This window comes from Mirounga angustirostris, unplaced genomic scaffold (assembly GCF_029215605.1).
Source record: "Mirounga angustirostris isolate CCGP_5_RB_7025 unplaced genomic scaffold, mMirAng1.0.hap1 SCAF_13, whole genome shotgun sequence".
NCBI lineage: Eukaryota > Metazoa > Chordata > Mammalia > Carnivora > Phocidae > Mirounga > Mirounga angustirostris.
Window position 1 is genome coordinate 85,799,615 of NW_026991721.1, and position 26,212 is coordinate 85,825,826.

Below are 26,212 nucleotides of genomic sequence, written 5' to 3' on the forward strand. Positions count from 1 at the left end.
TATTTTATATAAATAAATCTCCCAACATGTTTTATTTATATCTCTTATATATTTATCCCCTGTTGTATAGTACATTTATGTTACCTACTATATATAATGTCTATGTATTATAGGCATTATAATGTAGGGACTTTGGAGCCAAATTGCCTGTATTAGCTATATGACCTTGTGACCTTGGGCAAGTTCCTTTGCCTCTTGGGCTCAGTTTCATTGTTTGTGAATTAGAGAATACTGGTACTTTTCTATTAGGATTATTATGAATATTAAAGGAATAGCACTTAGAACAAGGCCTGTTATATAAGTGCTATTTATGAGTTAATTACCCCTACTATTATTATGTATACTTATGCATTTACTTTTTTGTTTTATCTATAGTGTGTATGTATAAATGTGTGTGCATATATACTCACATACATATGTATCTCCTATAGACGCAAAAAAATACTATTTTTAATCATGTTTAAATAAAGTATTGATAGCATTTAACTTCATTATGAATTAAAATAACCTTTCATAAACATTGGCTTTCAGTAAGCTTACAATGTATATTGATACATATAACTTTTCTACTATATTATGTATATAGTCATTTCCCTTACTAATTGCATATGTAGCTTCTTTACTATTTATCTATTTAATCTTCCCTGTTGAACATTGTATACTTATACCTGCTGTGTATTATATATTGTATATCCTACTATATGTTCTCTCTCTCTATATATATCTATATTTATATGGATATATATAGTATTGCCTACTTTATGTATAATCCCTTTAAAACACAAGCTCCTTGAGGTCATGAATTTTGTCATTTATCACTGTAGTCTCAGAATAGAACCTTGCACATAGTAAGTGTTCAATAATATATATTGCATATACATTTTACATATTTTGTTCAACATATACTTTGTAGCTTGCTGATGTGTGTGTATACATATATACACACACACACACACGTACACACATATAATATGTATATCCTAATATTATCTTCTGTGTTCCTAATATATTACCTACAGTGTATGCCCAGATGTTTTATATATATTGTTTACTATACACATATCTCCTACCCTATATTATATGTAATTCCTTGTGATATATCTCCTGCTATATAATGTGTTTTTATATTCTAGCTTCTTCTACATAATTTGAGTGTTAATCTCCTTTAATATATCTCTTTCCATCCAGACTTTTTAAGATTTTAATATTCACATTTCCTAGTTCCTTAAATGTTCTTGAAAAAACATGATTTTTAATAGTGTTCTCTTATGTGAATGGGCTATATGTTATTTAACCTTTTCCCTAATTTGCTTGTTTGTTTTGTTTCTTAAATTCCACATATGAGGGAAATCATATATTATTTGTCTTTCTCTGACTTATTTCACCTAGGCTTTTACTCTTTAGCTCCACCCATATTGTTGCAAATGGCAAGAGTTCATTCTTTTTATGGATGAATAATATTCCAGTGTATGTATATACCAGCTCTTCTTTATCCATTCATCCATTGTTGGACACTTGGGCTGCTTCTGTAATTTGGCTATGGTAAATAATGCTGTAATAAACATAGGGGTGCATGTATCCCTTTGAATTAGTGTTTTTGTATTTTTGGGTGAATACTCAGTAGTTTCATTATTGGACTGTAAGGTAGTTCTATTTTTAACTTTTTGAGGAACCTCCATACTGTTTTCCACAGTGGCTGTACTAGTCTGCATTCTATGGTGGGTTTTTTCTCTCTCAGTTTTTTTTTTTTTTAAAGATTTTATTTATTTATTTGAGAGAATGAGAGAGAGCAAGCACATGAGAGGGGGGAGGGTCAGAGGGAGAAGCAGACTCCCCGCCGAGCAGGGAGCCCGATGCGGGACTCAATGCGGGACTCGATCCCGGGACTCCAGGATCATGACCTGAGCGGAAGGCAGTCGCTTAACCAACTGAGCCACCCAGGCACCCTCTCTCTCAGTTTTGAACATTACTGTGAGGACCATCCATTTACATGAATCTTTTTGGGAATCTAGATTTTTTGTTTGTTTGTTTGTTTGAAAACCTGAAAGTGGAATCCTTAGAAATCAAAAGGTACTAAAGTTTTTTCTCAATATACAGCAATTTCCAAATTGTATTCCTTGAAGATTTATGCAGTTTGTACTCTGCTGAATATGAAAATGCTCATTTCATGGGACTCTGACTAAAATTCTCCACGAGCTTTTATATAAAAACATTTTTACAATTAGATATGTGAATAAAATGCTATCTTTGGTGGTTTGATTTGCATTTCTTCTGAGGTACTTAAATATTTCCCTTCCTTCATATACCCCCCACTCAAAATAATATAATTTTATACATTTTCTGAACACATTTCTCAAGCTCCCCAACTTTACATTGTCTCCAGACCAGCCTCACTTCTGTCTGTCTGTCTGTCTGCCTTTCCTACTTAAGTATGTATGGGAGGGACCAAGATGTACCATTTGTACTCAGCTGCAGTAGATGCTGTTGAAAGGGAGACCGTGGAGCCAGGCTGCCCTTGATTTGAGAGTAACCTGAGCACACCTTGGCTTTCTCCTCTGTAAAGTGGGGAGTGGTAGCACTGTGCAGGTAGGGCTGTTGTGGGAACTCGATGAGATCCCTGTAGAAAGCCTCTTGAGCAGTGCTTCTAGCTGCTGTCTGCATTTTCTTCTCAGATTCACGTTGGGCTCATCTTGGTCTTTGAGGCTCATATGCTGACCACTATTTTACTTTCATTACTGTTTCAGATAACAGTCTTAAATTTCTGTCTCCTATACATTGTCCTTAATAGTTTCAATCCCTATACAGGTAGGTAGGGACACTTAGAGAGATGTAGGAGCTGCTAGGTAATACCTCTTTGTGTTTCTCTCTCATAACTTGCATTTAAGCTGCTCATGCTTTCTTTTCCAAAAATGTTCTGCCCTGTTATTTAATATCCACCCCCCTCTCTCTCCATATATATGTATGTGTGTGTATATGTATATATATATACACATATAGTTGCTCAACTATTCTCTCCCCTTGGTGCCCACTGCAATTTTTCTTTTTACCTTTTAGGCCTGTGAAATACTGTTTTCTTTTATAAAAGAAAAGTTTAAATCCCCTCCTGTTAGTGTGTCTGCTGCAAGTAGAATAACATAACTTCATGATATCATTTGTCTAGAAACTAGCTTTTATGGAGGATTTACTTCATTGGTGTCTTTGAAACTAGATGTCTGACAGCCAGGAGCAAATAGTCCTAAAGATTTTTAAAAACTAAGGCCATTTTCTTAGAACAAGTCCTGTCAGAAATGTTAATTTCTTACGGCATCTACCTTAGACCTTTTTTCCTTAGAGTTCTATAGATGTGATTACTGTATATAGAATGTAGAATTCATAATATTCTCCTGACATTTCTGGGGTAATAATATTCAAACCTAAGAAGCAATAAGAAATTTTGTTGGAGTTTGTATGGTTTTCTTTTCTATTTTTCCATTGAAATCTTAAAAATTAATTAGAAGGGCTTTATGCTGTATTCTGCTACATACTGTTTCTTTTCATTAATATGTTATATTGCATTTTCCAGAACGCTCGAGTTCCTGATGAGACACTTGTCTCTTCTAGCTGACTATTGTTCCATCACAAATATGCATGCAAAAAACCTCGCAATTGTTTGGGCTCCAAACCTGCTAAGGTAAGTTGCATTTGACTTATGACCTTAAGTAGAACCAGTCATCTTATATCAGAGTCTAATTCATCAGTGTTCCTTGAGGACAGTTTTATTTTATTTATTATTTTTTTAATGTTATTTATTTTTATTTTATTATGTTATGTTAAATACCATACATTACATCATTAGTTTTTTTTATTATTATGTTATGTTAATCACCATACATTACATCATTAGTTTTTGATGTAGTGTTCCATGATTCATTGTTTGCGTATAACACCCAGTGCTCCATGCAGTACATGCCCTCTTTAATACCCATCACCAGGCTCACCAATCCCCCAACCCCCCTCCCCTCTAGAACCCTCAGTTTGTTTCTCAGAGTCCGTAGTCTCTCATGGTTCATCTCCCCCTCCGATTTCCCTCCCTTCATTTTTCCTTTCCTGCTATCTTCTTTTTTTTTTTTTTTAACATATAATGTATTATTTGTTTCAGAGGTACAGGTCTGTGGTTCAACAGTCTTACACAATTCACACTGCTCACCATAGCACATACCCTCCCCAATGTCTATCACCCAGCCACCCCATCCCTCCCACCCCCCACCACTCCAGCAACCCTCAGTTTGTTTCCTGAGATTAAGAATTCCTCATATCAGTGAGGTCATATGATACCTGTCTTTCTCTGATTGACTTATTTCGCTCAGCATAATACCCTCCAGTTCCATCCACGTCATTGCAAATGGCAAGATTTCATTCCTTTTGATGGCTGCATAATATTCCATTGTATATATATACCACACCTTCTTTATCCATTCATCTGTCGACGGACATCTTGGCTCTTTCCATAGTTTGGCTGTTGTGGACATTGCTGCTATAAACATCGGGGTGCACGTACCCCTTCGGATCCCTACATTTGTATCTTTGGGGTAAATACCCAGTAGTGCAATTGCTGGGTCGTAGGGTAGCTCTATTCTCAACTTTTTGAGGAACCTCCATACTGTTTTCCAGGGTGGCTGCACCAGCTTGCATTCCCACCAACACCATAGGAGGGTTCCCCTTTCTCCGCATCCCTGCCAACATCTGTCATTTCCTGACTTGTTAATTTTAGCCATTCTGACTGGTGTGAGGTGGTATCTCATTGAGGTTTTGATTTGGATTTCCCTGATCCCGAGCGATGTTGAGCACTTTTTCATGTGTCTGTTGGCCATTTGGATGTCTTCTTTGGAAAAATGTCCATTCATGTCTTCTGCCCATTTCTTGATTGGATCATTTGTTCTTTGGGTCTTGAGTTTAAGAAGTTCTTTATAGATTTTGGATACTAGCCCTTTATCTGATATGTCATTTGCAAATATCTTCTCCCATTCTGTCAGTTGTCTTTTGGTTTTGTTGACTGTTTCTTTTGCTGTACAAAAGCTTTTTATCTTGATGAGGTCCCAATAGTTCATTTTTGCCCTTGCTTCCCTTGCCTTTGGTGATGTTTCTAGGAAGAAGTTGCTGTGGCTGAGGTCGAAGAGGTTGCTGCCTGTGTTCTCCTTTAGGATTTTGATGGACTCCTGTCTCACATTGAGGCCTTTCAACCATTTGGAGTCTATTTTTGTGTGTGGTGTAAGGAAATGGTCCAGTTTCATTCTTCTGCATGTGGCTGTCCAATTTTCCCAACACCATTTGTTGAAGAGACTCTCTTTTTTCCATTGGACATTCTTTCCTGCTTTGTTGAAGATGAGTTGACCATAGAGTTGAGGGTCCATTTCTGGGCTCTCTATTCTGTTCCACTGATCTATGTGTCTGTTTTTGAGCCAATACCACACTGTCTTGATGATTACAGCTTTATAATAGAGCTTGAAGTCCAGAATTGTGATGCCGCCAGCTTTGCTTTTCTTTTTCAACATTCCTCTGGCTATCTGGGGTCTTTTCTGGTTCCATACAAATTTTACGATTATTTGTTCCATTTCTTTGAAAAAAATTGATGGTATTTTGGTGGGGATTGCATTGAATATGTAGATTGCTCTAGGTAGCATTGACATCTTCACAATATTTGTTCTTTCAATCCATGAGCATGGAACGTTTTCCATTTCTTTGTGTCTTCCTCAATTTCTTTCATGAGTATATCTGAGTACAGATCCTTTGTCTCTTTGGTTAGATTTATTCCTAGGTATCATATGGTTTTGGGTGCAATTGTAAATGGGATCGACTCCTTCATTTCTCTTTCTTCTGTCTTGTTGTTGGTGTATAGGAATGCCACTGACTTCTGTGCATTGATTTTATATCCTGCCACTTTACTGAATTCCTCTATGAGTTCTAGCAGTTTTGGGGTGGAGTCTTTTGGGTTTTCCACATAAAGTATCATATCATCTGCGAAGAGTGAGAGTTTGACTTCTTTGCCAATTCGGATCCCTTTTATTTCTTTTTTTTTTTTTTTTAAAGATTTTTTATTTATTTATTCATGAGAGAGAGAGAGAGAGAGAGAGGCAGAGACAGAGGGAGAAGCAGGCTCCCCGCGGAGCAGGGAGCCCGATGCGGGACTCGATCCCAGGACCCTGGGATCATGACCTGAGCTGAAGGCAGACGCTTAACCGACTGAGCCACCCAGGCGTCCCCCCTTTTATTTCTTTTTGTTGTCTGATTGCTGTGGCTAGGACTTCCAATACTATGTTGAATAGCAGTGGTGAGAGTGGACATCCCTGCCGCGTTTAGGGGGAAAGCTCTCAGTTTTTCCCCATTGAGAATGATATTCGCTGTACGTTTTTCATAGATGGCTTTTATGATATTGAGGTATGTACCCTCTATACCTATACTCTGAAGAGTTTTGATCAAGAAAGGATGCTGTACTTTGTCAAATGCTTTTTCTGCATCTGTTGAGAGGATCATATGATTCTTGTCCTTTCTTTTATTAATATATTGTATCACATTGATTGATTTGCAGATGTTGTACCAACCTTGCAGCCCAGGGATAAATCCCACTTGGTCGTGGTGAATAATCCTTTTAATGTACTGTTGGTGAGGACAGTTTTTAAAAGTAAAGCTCATCTGTTGTTTTTATGAGCATCTCCCTAAAAGAGGCAAGTGGGGCTTAGCCAAAGCATTAAAGTATGCTTTCTTCCTCTGGTCTGTTTGTGGTTTACACATTTAAAAAAAAAAATGCCCTTTAAGGCTGCTGTCTTGGGATTCTCTGACGGTGTTGTTGGTTATCCCACAGATCCAAACAGATAGAATCTGCCTGCTTCAGTGGAACGGCAGCTTTCATGGAAGTGAGGATTCAGTCTGTGGTGGTTGAATTCATCCTGAATCATGTAGATGTCCTCTTCAGCGGGAAAATCAGTGCCGTCATTCAGGATGGGGCAGGTATGGCTAACACAGATTTTGTTTACAAGGAACATGTGTAAACGTCTAAAGGCATGGAAAACTGCGTTTCTTACTATCTCAATTGAATAAATCTGTCTTTGGTAGAAAGCAGGTAATTTATGTCTACTTCTCAAAATGCATGGTTTAACAGTCATTTTGTGTGTGTATAGTATTTAGTGAATACTACATTAGACCTATTATGATCTAAGTTTATGGCACATTAAAATATATATTATGTCACATATTATTGATGCATATAAACTTATATTATGGAACAGTGAAAGAAAATTTTTTTTCCAAATCTAAGATATCTGAATGATACCAGGCCTTGCTTGGTATCTTTTAAGAAAGGAAAATAGTTAAGTTACTTAAGGAATTAAAATATATGTATATATATATATATATGTCATTATTAACAACCTGGTATGTCACCTTCTTTTCCTCATTCAGTGTAAAGCCCTATTGTTCTGCCATTTGAAAGACTTAATGAAGAAAATGTAAAACAGCACAGATAGGTAGATAGATGGAGATTGATGTACACACACTGACACAGATTTATATTTTTTACCTATGCCAAAAATCTTGACTCTTTTCATCACTTTTCTTTCTTTCCAAAGCTTCTCTATCAAGACCCAAGTCCCTGCTGGTTTCCTCTCCGTCCACCAAGCTGCTGACATTGGAGGAAGCCCAGGCACGAACGCAAGCTCAGGTCACCTCTCCAATTGTGACTGAAAATAAATACATCGAAGTAGGAGAAGGACCTGCTGCACTTCAGGGAAAGTTTCATACCATAATTGAGTTCCCACTTGAAAGGTAAAATTCATTAAATCCTCTTCACTGATATGATTTTCATGGTCAAGTGTTCTTTTCTTTTTTTACTGTTGTATTCTAATACTATTATATTGATTCTGGGCTAGTCCCAGAAAAACCCATTCATTTGATTATAGATGATCTCTCATAGGGAATGATACAAATGATTTTTGAAAAGCATTACAACATCATGTCATTTTAAAGAAGATTAAGGTTAATTATAGAAGGCAGATTTTTGGGAAAAATAGATACTTCCACTATATAGAAAGTAAGTGATTTTCTCTCTGAGAGATGTTGTCTAGAAATTTATTTAGAAATAAACTGGGGGCATCTGGGTGGCTCAGTTGGTTAAGCATTTGACTTTAGCTCAAGTCATGATCTTGGGGTCTTGGGATCAAGTCCTATGTTGGGCTCCACACTCAGCAGGGAGTCTGCTTGTCCCTCTGCCCCTCCCCTGCTCATATTTTCTCTCTTTCTCTCTCACTCTCTCTCTCTCTCATTCAAATAAAAAAAAAAAATCTAAAAAAGAAAGAAAAGAAACTGGGTTGGAATAGCTTACCCAGGAAATAAAGAATGAATAATGACTTGTTTGACATTGGCTCCATATTAAGTTTAGAATAGACCAATACTTCTCATAGTGCTATCTCCCAACCAGCATCAAGAGATGAATGCATACTATTCCATTGTGTGTGTGTGTGTGTGTGTGTGTGTGTGTATACCACATCCTCTTTATGCATTCATCTCTTGATGGACACTTAGGTTGCTTCCATATCTTGGCTATTATAAATAATGCTGCAGTAAACATAAGGGTGCATATACTTTTCAAATTAATGTTTTTGCCTTGTTTGGGTAATACCCAGAAGTGGAACTACTGGATCATGTGGTAGTTCTATTTTTAATTTTTTGAGGAGCCTCCACACTGTTTTCCCTAGTGGCCGTACCAATTTACATTCCCACCAGCAGTGCACGAGTGTTCCCTTTTCTCCACTGCCTTGCCAACACTTGTTATTTCTTCTCTTTTTCATTTTAGCCACTCTGGTGTGAGGTGGTATCTCATTGTGGTTCTCATTTGCATTTCCCTGATGATGAGTGATTGTTGACCATCTTTTCATGTATCTTTTGGCCATCTGTATGTCTTTTTTGGAAAAGTGTTTGTTCAGGTCCTCTGCCTCAATCAGATTATCTTTTTGGTATTGAGTTGTATGAGTCTTTATATATTTTGGATACTAATCCCTTAGTGGATATGTCATTTGCAAGTATCTTCTCCCATTCAGTAGGTTGTCTTTTGTCTCGTAGATGACTTGCTTCGCTGTGCAAGTTTTTTAATTTGATATAGTCTCTGTTGCTTATTTTTGCTTTTTGATTTTCATGCCCTTGCCTGAGGAAACAGATTCAGAAAAATATTGCCAGGGCCTATGTCTGAGAGATTACTGCGTATATTTTCTTTTAGGAGTTTTGTGGTTTCAGGCCTTACATATTCTGAGTTTATTTCATGTATCGTATAAGAAAGTGGTCTAGTTTCAGTCTTTTACATGTGGCTGTCCAGTTTTCCCAACACATTTATTGAAAAAACTGTCTTTTCCCCGTTGCATATTCTTGCCACCTTTGTCATAGGTGAGTTGACCATGTAAGCATAAGTTTATTTCTGGGCTGTCTTCTGTTCCATCAAACACTTTTGGTGCCAGTCCCATACAGGTTCATCTACAGTGTAGTTTGACATCTGGGAGTGTGATACCTCCAGCTTTGTTCTTCCTCAAGATTGTTGTGGCTGTTCAGGTTCTTTTGTGGTTCCTTAAAAAGTTTAGGATTTTTTTTCCTAGTTCTATGAAAAATACTATTCATATTGTGATAGGAATTGTATTGAATCTGTAGATTGCTTTAGGTAGTGTGAACATTTTAACAGTATTAATTCTTCCAATCATAAACATGGTATATCTTTCCCTTTATTTGTGTCATCTTTAATTTCTTTCACTAATGTCTTAAAATTTCCAGAGAACAGGTGTTTCACATCCTTGGTAAATTTAGTCCTAGGTATTTTTATTCTTTTAATGCAATTGTAAATTGAATTGTTTTCTTAATTTCTTTTTCTGCCAGTTTTGTTAGTAGTGTAAAAAAATGCAAAATATTTTTATATATTAATTTTGTATCTGCAACTTACTGAATTCATTCATTCGTTTTACTGGTTTTGGTAGAATCTAGGATTTTCTATATATAGTATCATGTCATCTACAAATAGTGACAGTTTTACTTCCTCCTTGCCAATTTGGATGCCTATTATTTCTTTTTTTTGTCTGATTGCTGTAGCTAGCACTTCCAGTACTATGTTGAATGACGGTGGCAAGAATGCATCCTTGTCTTGTTCCTGATCTTAGAGGACAAGTTTTTAGCCTTTCACCGTTGAATATGGTGTTCTCTGTGGGTTTGCCATATATGGCCTTTATTATGATGAGGTATGTTCCCTCTCAGCCCACTTCCTTGAGAGTTTTTGTTGCAAACGGAGGTTGAATTTTGTCAAATGCTTATTCTCAGCTGTTGAGATGTTCCTATGATTTTTATTCTTCATTTTGTTAATGTGGTGTACCATGTTGATTGATTTGTGGATATTGAAACATCCTCCCTCCCATCCCTGAAATAAATCTCACTTGATGTTGGTGAATGATCCTTTTAATGTGTTGTTGAACTCAATTTGCTAATATTTTATTGAGGGTTTTGCTTCCATGGTCATCAGGAATCCATTGGTCTATAATTTTCTTTGTTTTGTAATGTCTTTGTTTGGTTTTAGTATCAAGGTAATGCTGGCCTCATAGAATAGATTTGGAAACAGTTCTTCCTTATTTATTTTTTCGGAATAGTTTGAGAAGGATAGGTATTAGGTATTTCTTGATTTTTTGATCACAGATCTATTCATTAATGTAAGTGGAGTGTTAGAAGTCCCTTACTATTGTATTACTGTCAATTTCTCCCTTTATGTTTGTTAATGTTTGCTTATAGGTGTTCCTATTTTGGTTGCACAGCTATTTACAATTGATACAGCATCCAGTTGGATTGATTCCTTTTTATTATGTAATGCCCTCTTTGTCTCTTGTTACAGCCTTGTTTTAAAGTCTGTTTTGTCTGATGTAGGTGTTGCTACCCCAACTTTTTTTTTGGCTTCCATTTGCATGGGATATCTTTTTCCATTTTTTCACTTTCAGTCTGTATGTGTATTATATGTGAAGTGACTGTCTTGTAGGTCTTGTTGTTTTATCCAATCACTCTATGTCTTTTGATTGGAGCATTTAGTCTATTTACATTTAAAGCAGTTATTGGTAGATATGGACTTATTGCCATTTTGTTAATTGTTTTCTGGTTATTTTTGTAGTTCTGTTTCTTCTTCTCTTGCTCTTTTCTCTTGTGATTTAGTGACTTTCTTTAGTGTTATGCTTGGATTCTTTTCTCTTTTTTTCTGTGTGTATCTATTACAGGATTTTGGTTTGTAGTCACTATGAGGTTCATATATAATATCCTATGTATATAGAAGTTTATATTGAGTTGATGGTCACTTAAATTCAAATGCATTCTAAAAGCACTGCGTTTTTACTCCCTCCTCTCCATTATATGTATATGACATCATATTTTACATCTTTTTATTTGTGAGTCCTTTAACTGGTTTTTTAGATATAGTTGATTTTACTACTTTTTTAACTTTCATACTAGCTTTATTTTTTTTAAGATTTTATTTATTTATTTGAGAGCACGAGAGAGAGAGAGAGAGAGAGAGAGAGCGCACGAGCAGGGGGAGGGGCAGGCAGAGGGAGAGGGAGAAGCAGGCTCCCCGCCGAGCAGGGAACCTGATGTGGGACTCGATCCCAGGACCCTGGGATCATGACCTGAGCCAGAGGTAGACACTTAACTGACTGAGCCACCCAGGTGCCCCATACTAGCTTTATGTTTGCTTTTACCCGTGATATTTTTTCCTTTAATAATTTCTTTTCTAGTTATGGCCTTTTCTACTCAAAAAAGTCCCTTTATCATTTCTTGTGCGGCCGGTTTAGTGATGAACTCTTACAACTTTTGTTTGTCTGGGAAACTCTCTCTCTCCTTCAGTTCTGAATGATAGCCTGCCAGGTAGAATATTTTCTGTAGATTTTTTCCTTTCAGCACTTTGAATATATCATTTCACTTCTTTCTGGCCTGAAAAGTATTTGCTAAAAATAATGCTGATAGCCTTATGGGGTTTCCCTGGTATGTATCTATTTGTTTTTTTCTTGCTGCTTTTAAGATTCTCTCCTTATTTTTAATTTTTCCAAGTTTTAATTATTATGTGTTTTGGGGTGGACCGCCTTGGGTTCATCTTTTAGGGGGCTTTATATGCTTCCCAGACCACCTCAATATCTGTTTTATTGCCTGGGTTAGTGAAGTTTTCAGCTATTATTTCTTAAAATTAAGTTTTCTGCCCCTGCCCACTTTTCTCCTTTTGGGACTCCCATAATGCAAATGTTAGTACCCTCAGTGTTTCCCAGAGGTCCCTTTACCACCTACCATCATTTTTTAAAATTCTTTTTTTCTTTTTTCTTTTCAGCTTGGGTGCTTTCTACTCCCCTGCCTTCCAAATTGCTGATCCATTCTTCTGCATCCTCTGATCTGCTGTTGATTCCCTCTAGTATATTTTTCATTTCAGTTATTCTTCATTTCACTTATTCTGTTTTTCAGCTCTGTTGGTTCTTTTGAAAATTTTTTATCTCTTTGTTGAAGTTCTCACTGAGTCCATCCATTCTCCTTCGAAGTCCAGTGAGCATCTTTGACCATTACTTTGAACAGGCAAATTGCTTATCAGGCAGATTGCTTATCTCTGTTTTGTTTAGTTCTTTTTCTGAGGCTTTGTCCTGTTATCTCATTTGGAACATATTCCTCCGTCTCCTCATTTTTCTTTCTGTGTGTTAGGTAGTCAGCTATGTCTCCTGGTCTTAAAGTGGTGGCTTTTTCAGAAGAAGGTTTGTGGGGCCCAGTAGCGCAGTCCCTCCTGGTCACCGGAACCAGGTGCTCCTGGGGTGTTCCCTATGTGGGCTGTGTGTGCTCTCCTGTTGTAACTGGGCTGGGACTGCTGTGGGTGTGGGGTTGGGTGGGTATGGCTCTCAGTCTGGCTGCCTGCAGTGACCAGCCATGAGCACTGTGGGCACACTGGTGGGCACAGCTGGACTTCAGTGCAGTGGTCTGAGAGGCCTGGCTGTAGCTGCTGCAGGAGTGCTGGTGGGCGGGGCCAGCTCTCCCTCTCTGGGGCAGGAGTTGCCTTGAACCGGCTCCATCCTCACCAAAGCTGCCTGCTAGGTGTGGCAGGAGCCACTTTCGAGGGGTGCTTATAGGGACAGGTGGGTTGAGTGGGGCTGGTCTGAAGGGAACCCTGGTGTGGGGCAAATGGTGCTAGCAAGGTAGATGGATAGTGTCAGAACTGGCTCCTGCCAGTGTTGGGCCAGCTAGGCTGAAGGAGGGCAAGAAAAATGATGCCTCCCAGCATTTCCATGATTTCTTCAAAAATGTCTTTATACAGGAGCAGTCAAGAGAGTAGATATTTGGATATGGATATAACTGGGTTCCAACCCTGACTCCATCATTTACTAGTTTTATAACATTAAGGAAGTTACTTAAACTTAGTGTCATAATTTCCTCAGTTATAAAATGAGAATAATAGTACCTACCTTGTATAGTTATTTTTATTTTAAATGAGCTACTACATAAGACAGCACAGTGCCTGGCATTCAATTTATGTTAGTTATTATTTGTAATACTTTTCTTCCTTTTTTGGTTTAATTCTGTTTTCCTCACACACAACTATTTTCTTTAACTCTTATTTTGGAGTTTTAATAATTCCTACTTCCAAATATTTCTTATTCTTACTTATTTCGCTGACTGTGAGGTTAGATCTAAATATAAAAATCTGTATAAAAGTTATCTTTGTGACTAGGTATTAATATTCAAATCTGTACCTTTTATTACCATGTCATGCTTTAGCTGTACAGTTTAGCTGAGCTCTGTAGACTGTGCTGTATACACACACACGTGTTCTGCATATATGACATATACAGTGGATGTGTGTAAACACAGGTACTATTTCAGCTGTGCCCTCTCTAGGCTGTTTGGTTCTTCCCATCATTCGTTCATTTCCTAGAAATGAAGACAGCCCCTTGGATATCTTAATACAGATTACTTTCTCTCTCGTAGGAGGAGGCCTCAAAATAAAATGAAAAAATCTCCCGTGGGCAGCTGGCGCTCCTTTTTCAACTTGGGGAAATCGTCGTCCGTTTCCAAGCGGAAGCTGCAGCGGAACGAGAGTGAGCCTTCCGAGATGAAAGCCCTGTCTCTGAAAGGTTGGTGCTCCCGCTGTCCTGTGCTTTGCCGCCAGGAAAGCCGCTGTGTGGCCGGCCCACACCCGTCATCCCGCCCCGCCGGTTGCGCCTCTCCGCTTACAGGTGCTCAGTGTATCGTGATGGCGTGCGCCGTGTGCTTCGACACAGTGTGTCCATAGCCGGGGTGCTACACGTGAATTGTCTTCTTCTACGAATTCTTCATCTCCAAACGCAGACATAAATATGCAGGGACTACGTGGAAGTACCCAGTTTCTTGTGGAAACTGCAGATTGTATAGAGTGTGAATGTGGTTAAAATTCATAACATAGTTGGCGAATTGTTGTTAATATAAAGATTAATTGCTGTGGTGTTTAAATTTATTAATCTGTAGTTTTACAGATTTAAAATGTGACAAAACCATGTTTTAACATGCCTTTTAAGTTTATAACTCTTATAACCAAGGAATCTATCTTTTTATGGGATGACTCATTGATGAGAGTATCTTATTGGATCAAATAAATCTATTACTGTTGTTGCAAATACTACTCTTAAAAACAGTTTTAAAACCATGGTCTACTGATATTAACAGCTTCTGAATCTAGGAAGGATAGTAGTGCTTGAATGTTAGAAATAGAATGTTCGGTTCATTTAATTCATCATTCGATTTGCAGTCATGTACTAAGCATGTGCTAAATATTTTGAGAGCAACCTCTCAGATAGAAAGAAAATTAAGATGCTGCCCCTGCTTCAGAAACTTACTTGGGAAAGTGTATGTGTAAGAAAATAAATTTCATGCAGAATCACACCAATTGAAATAGATATTTGTGTGAGGCATTTATGGTAGGACTTGTCAGGTCCTATGGGGAAGAGGGTTAGTGGTCAGAAATCTACCCTTTGACTTGGGTTTTGAAAGATAAGTAGGGGTTCATGTGATCACCAAGGGACTGAGAAGGCGTTTCAGAAATGGGAGCAAAGTGTGTGCTCATGTGTGAAGCAGGGAACTTGGCTGGGTATATGATGGTTCAAAGAGAGGTTTAGGTCATCAGGGGCTTCATGTGCTTGCCAGAGAGTTTTGGTTTTGTCCTGTGTTCCTTTGGGGGTTATCCTATGGCTTTAATATGTAACACGGTTACGTTTAGGGTTTAGAAACATGACTTACAGCAGCAGCACAGGGAATATATGGGAAGAGATAAGCCTGTAGACTGGACAGTAATTAGGAGACAGTTAGAGGTGGACAACCAAGAAAGAGTGAGTGTCTGGGATAAGCAGTGGCAGTAGAAGTGGGAAATAGATGTGAGAGATCTTTAGGAAGCAGAATCTACAAGGCTGGGTCACCAAATGATTGTGAAGGATGAGAAAAAAAGAAAAATCTAGTATGATATCATCGTAAGCCATCATGCTGATCTTTAGGAAATAAAAAAAGAAGGTGTTTTAAAATTCATCTCTATTCTCAAGTTGATAATCCTTTAGATAAGAGAGTTTTCACATAGGAAACCATGTGAAAACAATATAGCACCTTATATAATATACTGCTTAAATTGAATATGATTGTCAAAATATAGTTAATCACCCTTGGAAGTTTAAATATGTGTAGAGAAAATCACTGTTCCTTTTCTCTACATATGTAGCAGTGGCTAAAACTTCACACTGTTTGGTTTTGATTCTTCAGGTGGCAGGGCAGAAGGAACCCTCCGTTCAGCTAAAAGCGAAGAATCTCTTACATCTCTCCATGCAGTCGATGGTAAGACTAAAACCATCAGTTGTTTTATTCTATATTTCATAAAAGAACACAACACTTGAGTATATTTGGTAAATATATATTACTAAATAGGCTACAGACTATCATTTGCAAACAATACTCATATCTATTTGGTATTATTCATGGATGTCTTCATATGGTACCAGTCTAATTTCTTCACTGTTGACATGATTGCTATTCAGTGTACATAAAAATAGGTAAAATGTTTTAAGTTAACCATTTATAGTTCCTAATGCCCAGTGGAAAATGATGTTATTAGTATTTCTTTAGATTTCATGAAAGCACAATTTTACAAAGTATAAAATTAAGCAGTCTTGATATTCAAATCAGTATTTTGTCTTGTAAATGGCTTAACCTGACATTAAATTTCATAGATCAGATTGATTATAGGCAATCCCCATTATCTGAAGATATGATCCTCCATACAAGGAGAAGAAAATTTAGAAGTGAATCCTCTTAAAATGGGGACCAAAATTTTAGTAAAGAATACAAAAAAGTTTGATTTACTTGACAAACAAAACTAAAAATTTTGAAAATAAGTTTTTTGGCCCCTACTTAGCTAAAGTTGGGTTATTGGGTTGCAATTATGTACTAATGTTTAGAATGAACAAAGGATTACCTCAATTGAAAGGAGATCTAACTTTTTTGACAAAACCATGTCATAATAGCAAATAGAACATCCTTCACTTTATGGTTGGCTTATGCAGCAGGATTGTAAAAAAAAGGCCCTTTCTACAAAAATAACGAGGATCTACATTGATTTCCCATGGGCTTTTCTTAATCTGTTGATATTGGGATCATTTTTTTTGAGATATCCTAGAGTGTCATCATCCTGGTCAACTTTCTTATCTTCATTTATTAACTCTTCCAACTGCCAGATCCTCATCAGCCGATAGCTCTGCTTATTTCAAGAAATCCTCACACATCCCTTTAGTTGGGTGTCTGACATCTTAAGGGTTTTCCAAGGTTTTCCATTTCACTGTGGTTAAGAGAATGGTTCACAGATACAATGAAGTGGGCTGGGTAGATGCCAGTATTAAGCAAAAAATAATGTTTTAATATAGATTAATCACATAAGTGGTCAACACCTTAGTAAACATTTATGTTAAGGCAATTTCGGCGATTCTAATCTTTGCAATAGAATGCTGAGCTCGAAGACTTCTGTTACCAGTTGAATGTGTAGCAATATCATAAAATTGTATAACGGTTTACTCTTGAAGGACTCTTCCTGAGAGACTTAAAGCCTGTCCTTAGTAAAGAAAAAAAAAGAAATTAATTTTGTTCTAAGTATTGAAAAAGAATCCTGTACTAAGTATTGTATAAATACTTTATGGGATTGTAGAGATTTTTAGTTGATGTTTGCTTTTTAGAAATGTGGGTGTTAGGAGGTTTTTTCCCCACCAAAAAACCAAAAACAAAACCCTTTTGCTGTGCTATATCCAAAGTACTATTTAAAGTGGTTAATTCTATCTTAGAAATCTTGTGTGGGATCAGTCATAAAGTAAGACAGAAAGAAAGAAATCTTGCCCAAAGTCACAACATGAGTCAATGTTGGACTAGTAATAGAATCTAAGAGTTCTGAGTCTTTTTTCCTGTTGAAACCATGAAAAGGCTGCATTCTCCCTCTCATGACATCAGATGTTTTTGTTATTTAGCATTTGGTTCAGGAGTTCCAGCCATTTGCCCCAGGAGACAATTTCTGGAAAGAAAATGAGAAGGAACATTTCCTTATCCTATAGTTGTGCATTACTACTGTACTAAGTAGGTGACTTTTCATGGTATTGTGTATCATGTATCCTAGGCATTCATACTTTGATGTCGTTATCCGTTTTTGCCAGGTGACTCCAAGCTGTTCCGACCCAGAAGACCCAGATCTAGCAGTGACGCACTGAGTGCCTCTTTTAACGGAGAAATGCTGGGGAACCGCTGTAATTCCTATGATAATCTGCCCCATGACAATGAGAGTGAGGAGGAAGTAGGGCTGCTGCATATTCCAGCTCTTATGTCTCCTCACGCAGCTGAGGATGTTGACTTGAGCCCACCAGACATTGGCGTCGCCAGCCTGGATTTCGACCCAATGTCATTTCAGTGCAGCCCCCCTAAGGCTGAATCAGAATGTCTGGAGAGCGGGGCTTCCTTTCTAGATTCATTAGGATACTCCCAGGAGAAATCAAGCTCCAACAAAAAGGATACAGAAGCAGGTGGTAGCCAGTCTCAGACGCCAGGAAGCACTGCAAGTTCTGAAGCCGTCTCTCCTCTTCAGGAGAAACTGAGTCCATTCTTTACCCTGGACTTGAGCCCAACCGAAGAGAAATCAACCAAGCCATCCTCATTCACTGAAAAGGTCGTCTATGCTTTCTCTCCAAAGATTGGACGGAAATTAAGCAAATCACCTTCTATGAACATATCTGAGCCAATTTCAGTGACTCTTCCCACTCGGGTGTCAGAAGTCATCGGGACTGTGTCAAATACAGCAGCTCCGAATGCATCTTCTCCAACCTGGAGCAAAAGTGTTGAAGACAGTGATGTCATAAATAGATCCCCCACCCAGGTAGGAAAGATGAAAACAAGTGAGAGAGAGGCCCAAGGAGGATGTGAGTCTGAAGTCCAGCCCCTAGACCAGGGGGCTGCTGCAGAAGTAGAGTCTCCAGGGAAAGAGGAGCAGGTCGTCGCGAGCAGTCAGAGTAAGGCTGTACCTTCTGGACAGACTCAGACAGGTACCATTTGTTTTCCTCCATTCTTTCCTTAAGCTAAGAGGGATCTTCAGTCCTATGTGCCATCTGTGCCTTTTAAGAGAGAAATTTGCTCCACAGCTAGCCTTTAATCAAAGAGAATGTTTTTCTGGGTGTGCTGATGGCTCAAAGCCCTAAATTAAAATCAGCCAAACAAAAATCCCCCAAAGGGCCAGTGGTCCTGCTTCAGACCTTCATAAAGTCCCCTTTTGTCTTTGGACAGTCAGAATTCCTGGATAATTTTTGCACAGCTTCGTAGCTCTTGATTCTGTTTTCTAATAAAAGTACCTATATTATATAGCCTTACAAGTTAACCAGCCAGCCTACACCATCAAATGTAAAAACTATCCTTAATAACAATCTGCAGGCACTTGAAGCTTGTTTTCTAAGCAGTCTTTTCTGAGCCAGATGAGGGACCTGCTTTTTTCCCCCCATCTCTATAGCAATTCAAGAGGAGATTGCAATCTTTAAATACTTGGTTTTAGTTTTCCTTCTGAACCAGATGTGTTTTCTCCAGCATTTGCATGTGGGATGGAAGATCATGGATTGCCATTTTGAAATATGGAAGGCACCTGTTTTCTAGTGATCAAATGGGGAGTGTTTGGCTTTCCGTGTAGGGTAACACAAGCTACCTTTTCACTCTCATTTTTTTTCCCAATTTCCCACCAGGAGCAGTTACCCATGACCCCCCTCAGGATTCCGTTCCCGTCAGTTCAGTCTCTCTTATCCCACCACCACCGCCTCCGAAAAACGTTGCCCGCCTGTTGGCGCTAGCATTAGCTGAGTCCGCGCAGCAAGCCTCAACTCAGTCACTGAAGAGACCAGGGACTTCCCAGGCTGCTTATTCACATTATGGAGACATAGCAGTGGCTGCTACCGAAGATAAACTGCCCAGTCCCTACTCTAGTGTTACTCTAGATAAAGCCTATTTCCAAACTGATAGGCCAGCAGAGGAGTTCCATCTCCAGAACAGTGTATCTGGGGACTGTGACCAGCCTAGTCCAGATCCAGCCGCCCCTGGGAATCCTCCCCATGCCAGTGCCACCGAAGCTGGGGAGCAGCTCCACCAGGCAGACTTCCCAGGGAGTTATCCATATCGAACCCATTTACCTGGGGACCCAGACAAGGCCAGAATCACTTCCGTTCCCTTAATGGACTCTAAGTCTGATGATCGCCTAAGTTTCCCCGAAGACCAGTCCGGGAAGACCAGTATGCCAACTGTCTCCTTTATGGATCAGGACCAGGGTCAGCTTCATTTCTACAGTGGAGAGCAGCCTCCTTCTTATCTTGGTGCAAGTGTGGATAAACCCCATCATCACCCTTCAGAACTTGCAGACAAGTCTCCCACACCTTCTAATTTGCCTCGGGACAAAAGCTACCCTCCATCTGGGTCCCCTGAAGAGAATCCCAGCACGGCCGCCATGGCTTACCTGACAACCGCTCTAGCAACAGCCGAGATGAGCACCAGGGAAGCCAGCTGGGATGTGGTTGAACAAGCCACCGCAGCTGATTGCCCTGCTGTCACGCTTCAGCGCCCTCCAAGAACTAATCGTCCCCTCCCGCCACCTCCTTCCCAGAGATCAGCAGAGCCGCTGCCAGTCATGGGGCAGGTACAGGCAGCCACCAACGTAGGACTAAATAATTCCCACAAGGTAAGAAGGGGAGGGAGTCAGGGAGATGAAATGTACTTTTTCCAAAAGTACATCACTTTTCAGCGGGGTGTGCTGCTACCTTTGAGTCAGAAAGGACATTTATTTGAAGTCCTGTGGCAGATTTCCATGGAACGTTTCCTGTCTGAGGTTGGACCTGCCTTTACCTTGATGTCTGTTTCTCTCTGAGAAAGGAGCAGTTACTCAGTGACTCTAGTTTATACCTGCTGCCTTTTCTTCCTAAAGCCTCTTGGTAGTTTCTTCATAGTAATACAAGGAGACCATGATCAAATAAGTCAAATTGGTCCCCACCCACCCTCCGACTCCATCACTGACTCAGTGTGACTTTGGGCAAGTCATTTAACCTACCCTCTGCCAATAATTCACATCTGCACGGTGAACGTGCTTTATTGTCAAGACATTTGGAAGACTTTCTGCCTTGCAGACTTTTTAGAAATGTTAAGAGCGGACGGTGTTTTTGGTCATTATGTTATTTCCTTAGCCTAAACCAGCAGGTTGTTCTGTAGTCACGCATCTGTTTTGATGAGAGAATGTTGTTTGCAGAATGCTAAGATTTCTTTCTAACTTTCTCAAAGTTTAGAAAAGTGCCCCATGTGCTTTGTGGTCACCTTGAACTCAAAGGACTTCGATATCTAGGCTTTAGTGGAGGATGCTATTTCTAGCAACTGCTTCTCAAGGATAGCCTATTTGCAGCCTTGCTGTGAGGATCATGTTTGGCGTCAGTTGCTACAGACCAGGGTGGAGTAGAAGGTGGGGAGAGACAGTAAGCGCTTGATTTGAATAGCCCTGAATCAGACCAGTGACTTCATTACTCTTCCCTAGATTGGAGGGGGCTCACACTTCTCACTACATATAGCCGTGAGTCACTTCACAAATCTCTTTTTGTTTAACAGAATGTTCTTGGTGTTGAGACCAAGCTAGACAGGTAGACTAGGTGTGTATTTTTAAGCTTGACTGTACTTTAAACCTCCCGTTTGGTCTGCATGCTAAGATAATGCCATAGGCAACCTCGTCTCACGTTTAAATGACGTCTCACGTCGCAAAGTAGAACAGTCTCCTGGAGATGGTCATGGCTGTCCTACCAGGTGGCGGCACACAGACCGCTTCCTGGTGGTGAGGGCAGACTGTCGTGTCCAGTGCGACCACGTGGCTTGGGGAGTTTTAAGCTGCTACCCAGATGGCCTCAACTCGTGGGTTATAGGTTGAATAGTGTTTGATTCCACAGAGGGGAGCATAGGAAACAAGCTCATGATATGATCGTCTTCCAATAGGTGCAAGTGGTCCCAGCTCCAGAGAGACCACCTGACCCCAGAGCCATGGATGACCCCGCACCTGTCCTGGGCGGTGATGGTGCAGCGGCCCAGTGTCCCGTCTCTGGTCCTGCCCTCCAGCCAAGCCTTCCTGAAAAGGTGCGGGAAGGTGCCAGGGCCCCACCGTTGCCCCTGCGTGCCGACTCCGTCCCCGTGTACTCGTCCTGTGGCTTTCCCACACCGGTTCCCCCCACCAGGACAATGGAGAGTAAAATGGCCACAGCCATACACTCCAGCAGTGTGGACGCCCTCAGCAGTTCCAGCTATCATCCCTTTGTCACTGCTTCCTCAGCCTCTGTGGACGACGCTCTGCCTTTACCACTGCCCGTCCCACAACCTAAGCATGCTTCGCAGAAAACGACTTATTCCACCTTTGCTAGGCCTGATGTCACCGCTGAACCCTTTGGGCCAGAAAACTGTTTGCATTTCAGTATGAATCCAAACTGCCAGTACCGTCCCCAGAGTGTACCTCCACATCATAATAAATTGGAGCAACACCAGGTGTACGGTTCCAGATCAGAGCCACCAGCCTCCATGGGACCTCGTTATAACACATACGTGGCCCCGGGAAGAAATGCGTCTGGACACCACGCCAAACCATGCAGCCGAGTTGAGTATGTATCTTCTTTGGGCTCCACAATTAGGAGTAGTTGTTACCCTGAAGATATTCCCCCATACCCGACCATCCGGAGGGTACAGTCTCTCCATGCCCCTCCATCTTCCATGATTCGCTCTGTTCCCATTTCCCGGACAGAAGTTCCCCCAGATGATGAACCAGCCTACTGCCCAAGACCCCTGTACCAGTATAAGCCGTATCAGTCCTCGCAGGCCCGCTCAGATTATCACGTCACTCAACTTCAGCCTTACTTTGAGAATGGTCGGGTCCACTACCGGTACAGCCCATACTCCAGTTCTTCTAGTTCCTATTACAGTCCAGAAGGAGCCCTGTGTGACGTGGATGCCTACGGCACAGTACAGTTGAGGCCCCTTCACCGCCTACCCAATCGCGATTTTGCCTTCTACAATCCTAGGCTGCAAGGAAAGAACTTGTACAGTTATGCTGGTTTGCTCCCACGTCCCCGGGCCAACATGACTGGCTACTTCTCTGGTAATGACCATAATGTAGTCAACATGCCTCCAACTGCTGACGTAAAGCACACGTACACATCATGGGATCTCGAGGACATGGAAAAATACCGCATGCAATCCATCCGGAGAGAGAGCCGCGCTCGGCAGAAGGTGAAAGGGCCTGTTATGTCCCAGTATGATAACATGACCCCAGCCGTGCAAGATGACTTGGGTGGGATCTATGTCATCCACCTCCGTAGTAAATCAGATCCTGGGAAAACTGGACTTCTCTCGGTGGCAGAGGGAAAGGAGGGGCGGCATCCAGCCAAGGCCATCAGTCCTGAGGGAGAGGACCGCTTCTATAGGAAGCATCCAGAGCCAGAGTTCGATAGAGCCCACCACCACGGAGGATATGGCAATGGACAGTCAGAGAAACCGACTCTCCCTCAGAAGCAAAGTAGCCTCAGGAACAGGAAGCTTCACGACGTGGGTTGTAGTCTCCCTGAGCACAGGGCACATCAGGAAGCAAGCCATAGGCAGTTATGTGAATCAAAAAATGGGCCACCTTACCCGCAAGGAGCTGGCCAGTTAGATTATGGGCCCAAAGGGATTCCAGATACTTCTGAGCCAGTCAGCTACCATAACTCTGGAGGGAAATATATTCCATCGGGGCAGGAGTCTCTCAGACTGAACCACAAAGAGGTGAGGCTCTCCAAAGAGCTGGAGAGGCCTCGGGCTAGGCAGCCTCCTGCCCCAGAGAAACACTCCAGAGACTGCTACAAGGAGGAGGAACACCTCCCCCAGTCAATAGTCCCACCCCCGAAACCGGAGAGGAGTCACAGCCTGAAACTCCATCATACTCAGAATGTGGAGAGGGACCCCGGTGTTCTGTACCAATACCAAACACATGGCAAGCGCCAGAGCAGTATGACTGTTGTGTCCCAGTATGATAACCTGGAGGGTTACCACTCCCCACCCCAGCACCAGCGAGGAGGCTTTGGAGGAGGAGCAATGGGGACCTATGTGGCCCCTGGCTTTCCCCACCCACAAAACAGGACATATGCTACAGCTTTGGGTCAGGGGGCCTTCCTGCCCGCAGAGTTGTCTTTGCAGCACCCTGAAACACAGATCCATGCAGAATGAGCCCTGGAGCAATAGAGATGAAGCAGCCTCTGCTGGACAGTGGACTGTTCTATTTTTTTTCAGTAACCAAAAAGATTAAAAAAAAAAAAAAAAAAGCTACAATTCCCCCCCCCCGACCACATTAAAAAAAACACAAAATCAAAACAAGAAAAATCACCATCTTTTTCCCCTTCCCTGCTTCATTACCATCTCTAGACTGTGATTTTTGTCATTAAAAGAGATCTGAATGATTGTAAAGCACTGTGTTGAAAACCTAGTGAAGAAATTTGTCACAGACCATACTTGCCATATGGGGCTAATTTGTCAGAGCCTGAGGACTGCCTTTAACCGAATTTGAATTTAACTTTGTCCTTCTTAGTATTTGCTACATAGCGCAGAGCGGTTTATGTCTAGTTCCTGGTAGGCTTTTGCATTTCTCTTGCATTTCTACTAACTTTCTCAGTAGCCATGCAGCTTGCCCAGGTCGACACTCGGTTTTTGTCACTTCGTTCTCCCTGACTTTGAAGGGTCTCATGCGTTAAATTAGAGTGGAGAAGAACTTCTCCCTGATCCTTCAGATGAATCTCTCAGACAATTAGCACATTATAATTAAAAATATATAAAGGAATGAAGACTTTAAGCATCCAATAAAGAGCCATCATAAAATGCCAGGCCATTTAGATCCAGGCTGAACCATGTTCTTTACGTTCTTACTTCTTAAAGTCGTTCCTCGCAGTTCAGTGGGCAGGCTGACGTCAACTGCAGAAGGGATTTCTAAAGTTAGGAGTAAAGAAACTTCTTAGGCAGAAGTCCATGAACTTCGGTAGCACCATAAAACCCTGTCAAGTGCTTCTAACGTGTTGCCTGCCTTCAGTTATTTTTTTCCTCAATAATATTTGGTAAATTGTAATCCTAGTAAAACATTTCACGCCATTTGTTCTAAAGCAACTTTTTTTTTTCCCCCAGTTGGGGTGAAAAAGAAAACCCAGCATGACTTGACTGGATAAATACCCATAATTTATCATGATTACAAATTTACATGTTGATTTCTGTTTCTGAACCAGAGTACAGGTTTCTTGGGAACTCTTCAGGTAGCTATATATTATTTGTTAGTAAACTGAAAGCCCCTGCAATAATTACACTCAGCGCACTGCCCCATCTCAGCAGTTGGAATCCCGGGCAGTGACCGTGTGCGTCCTAAGGGACCCTTGTGCCGTGTGCTCACAGTCTTACTGTAATTGCCATTTTTACACCAGCATTTCAGATCTAGTCCTTACAAGCCTGTGGGCCTGTTACACATGTGGAATACCCTGGACTTCCTTTTGAAAGTCACGTTCCCGGTCAGACAGCTGTCTGATCTGACTCCACTCCATCTTCTCAGCAGCCCACCCTCCCCCAACCACATCAGCACCAGACCGACCAGGCCGTCCTGTATTTACAAACGAGTTTAAATTGTCACTGCATTCCATAACTCTCAATAATACTTGAGTTTTATACATTCACATGTTTTAAAAGCTCAGTTTGTAGAAGACACTAGGAGAATTTCATTCCATTTACTGGATGATTGCTGCTCTGGCTTTTTAAAACTTGGAATTAACTTTAGAGCAAAGGAAGAAATCTTTTAAGAGGCTAAATTCATGCTGCTATTATTGCTGTGAAGTTGTATAAAGATTAGGATTCATGCCAGTTCTTTTTTTTTTATTTAAAAGAAAATCATGTGATTTCACTTTAAGGGTTTATATTTAGAAAAAAAGTTTTAAGAACACATTTATTTATATGTGGAAATACTCTATAAGATTTTCTTTTGTTTCCCCAGAGTTGATGAGATGAATTCCTTTAGTAAAGATCATGGTAGCAGTCCGGACATACTGACCTGTGAAAGGTCTGTGGACATGTCTTTGCATGAAACATGCAAACCCAACGCACATAGAGTCACAGTGTTAGGGAATCTGATAGGAGACTTCCTTTTAGCACACAAACACATCAGGTGCTATATACAGGAGTTTGATCTTTGGTGAATGTGCAGCGCTAACTTTTTTTCTTTTTTAACCTTAACCATCTTTGTGTCAAGTAGGCAACCCATTGCCCCTCTGAGATCACACACGCCCCGTAAGTTCTCACCAGCAGCATGGAGCATAGAAAGGAGCCGGTATGACGAGGAGGTACAGATGGCATTAGTAACTGAGAGCCCAGAAGGAAGCCGCTGAAGGAGTCCCATCCAGTTTTAGTATTTGTGGATTTACTGTCGCACACATTGTTTACTCCTGAACCTAAGTCTATTTTATGGATACTAAGGTTAATTCCTCAAAACAGTTACCTTATTCATGTCCTATGGGCTTAGAAATATCAGGTAAATATTTTGAATACAGAATAATGACCCAAATTACTGGTATAATTGTGAAACACCAACTTTAGGTAAGATCCAGAGTTGTTT

General features: G+C 40.5%; 1 protein-coding gene across 4 annotated transcripts in view; it reads left to right on the forward strand.

Moving 5' to 3' along the window:
- ARHGAP32 (Rho GTPase activating protein 32) overlaps nucleotides 1-25,028 on the forward strand; it is a 314,482-nt gene extending 289,454 nt beyond the window's left edge. For all 4 annotated transcript variants that reach the window (XM_064577227.1, XM_064577229.1, XM_064577230.1 and 1 more), the window contains 8 exons: nucleotides 3,563-3,670; nucleotides 6,839-6,984; nucleotides 7,602-7,797; nucleotides 13,993-14,138; nucleotides 15,787-15,858; nucleotides 17,715-18,593; nucleotides 19,278-20,260; nucleotides 21,550-25,028. In XM_064577227.1, the coding sequence (XP_064433297.1) occupies nucleotides 3,563-3,670; nucleotides 6,839-6,984; nucleotides 7,602-7,797; nucleotides 13,993-14,138; nucleotides 15,787-15,858; nucleotides 17,715-18,593; nucleotides 19,278-20,260; nucleotides 21,550-23,799 (4,780 nt within the window). In that variant the 3' untranslated portion in view covers nucleotides 23,800-25,028. The remainder of the gene's footprint in view (nucleotides 1-3,562; nucleotides 3,671-6,838; nucleotides 6,985-7,601; nucleotides 7,798-13,992; nucleotides 14,139-15,786; nucleotides 15,859-17,714; nucleotides 18,594-19,277; nucleotides 20,261-21,549) is intronic.
- Nucleotides 25,029-26,212: the final 1,184 nt, after the last annotated feature.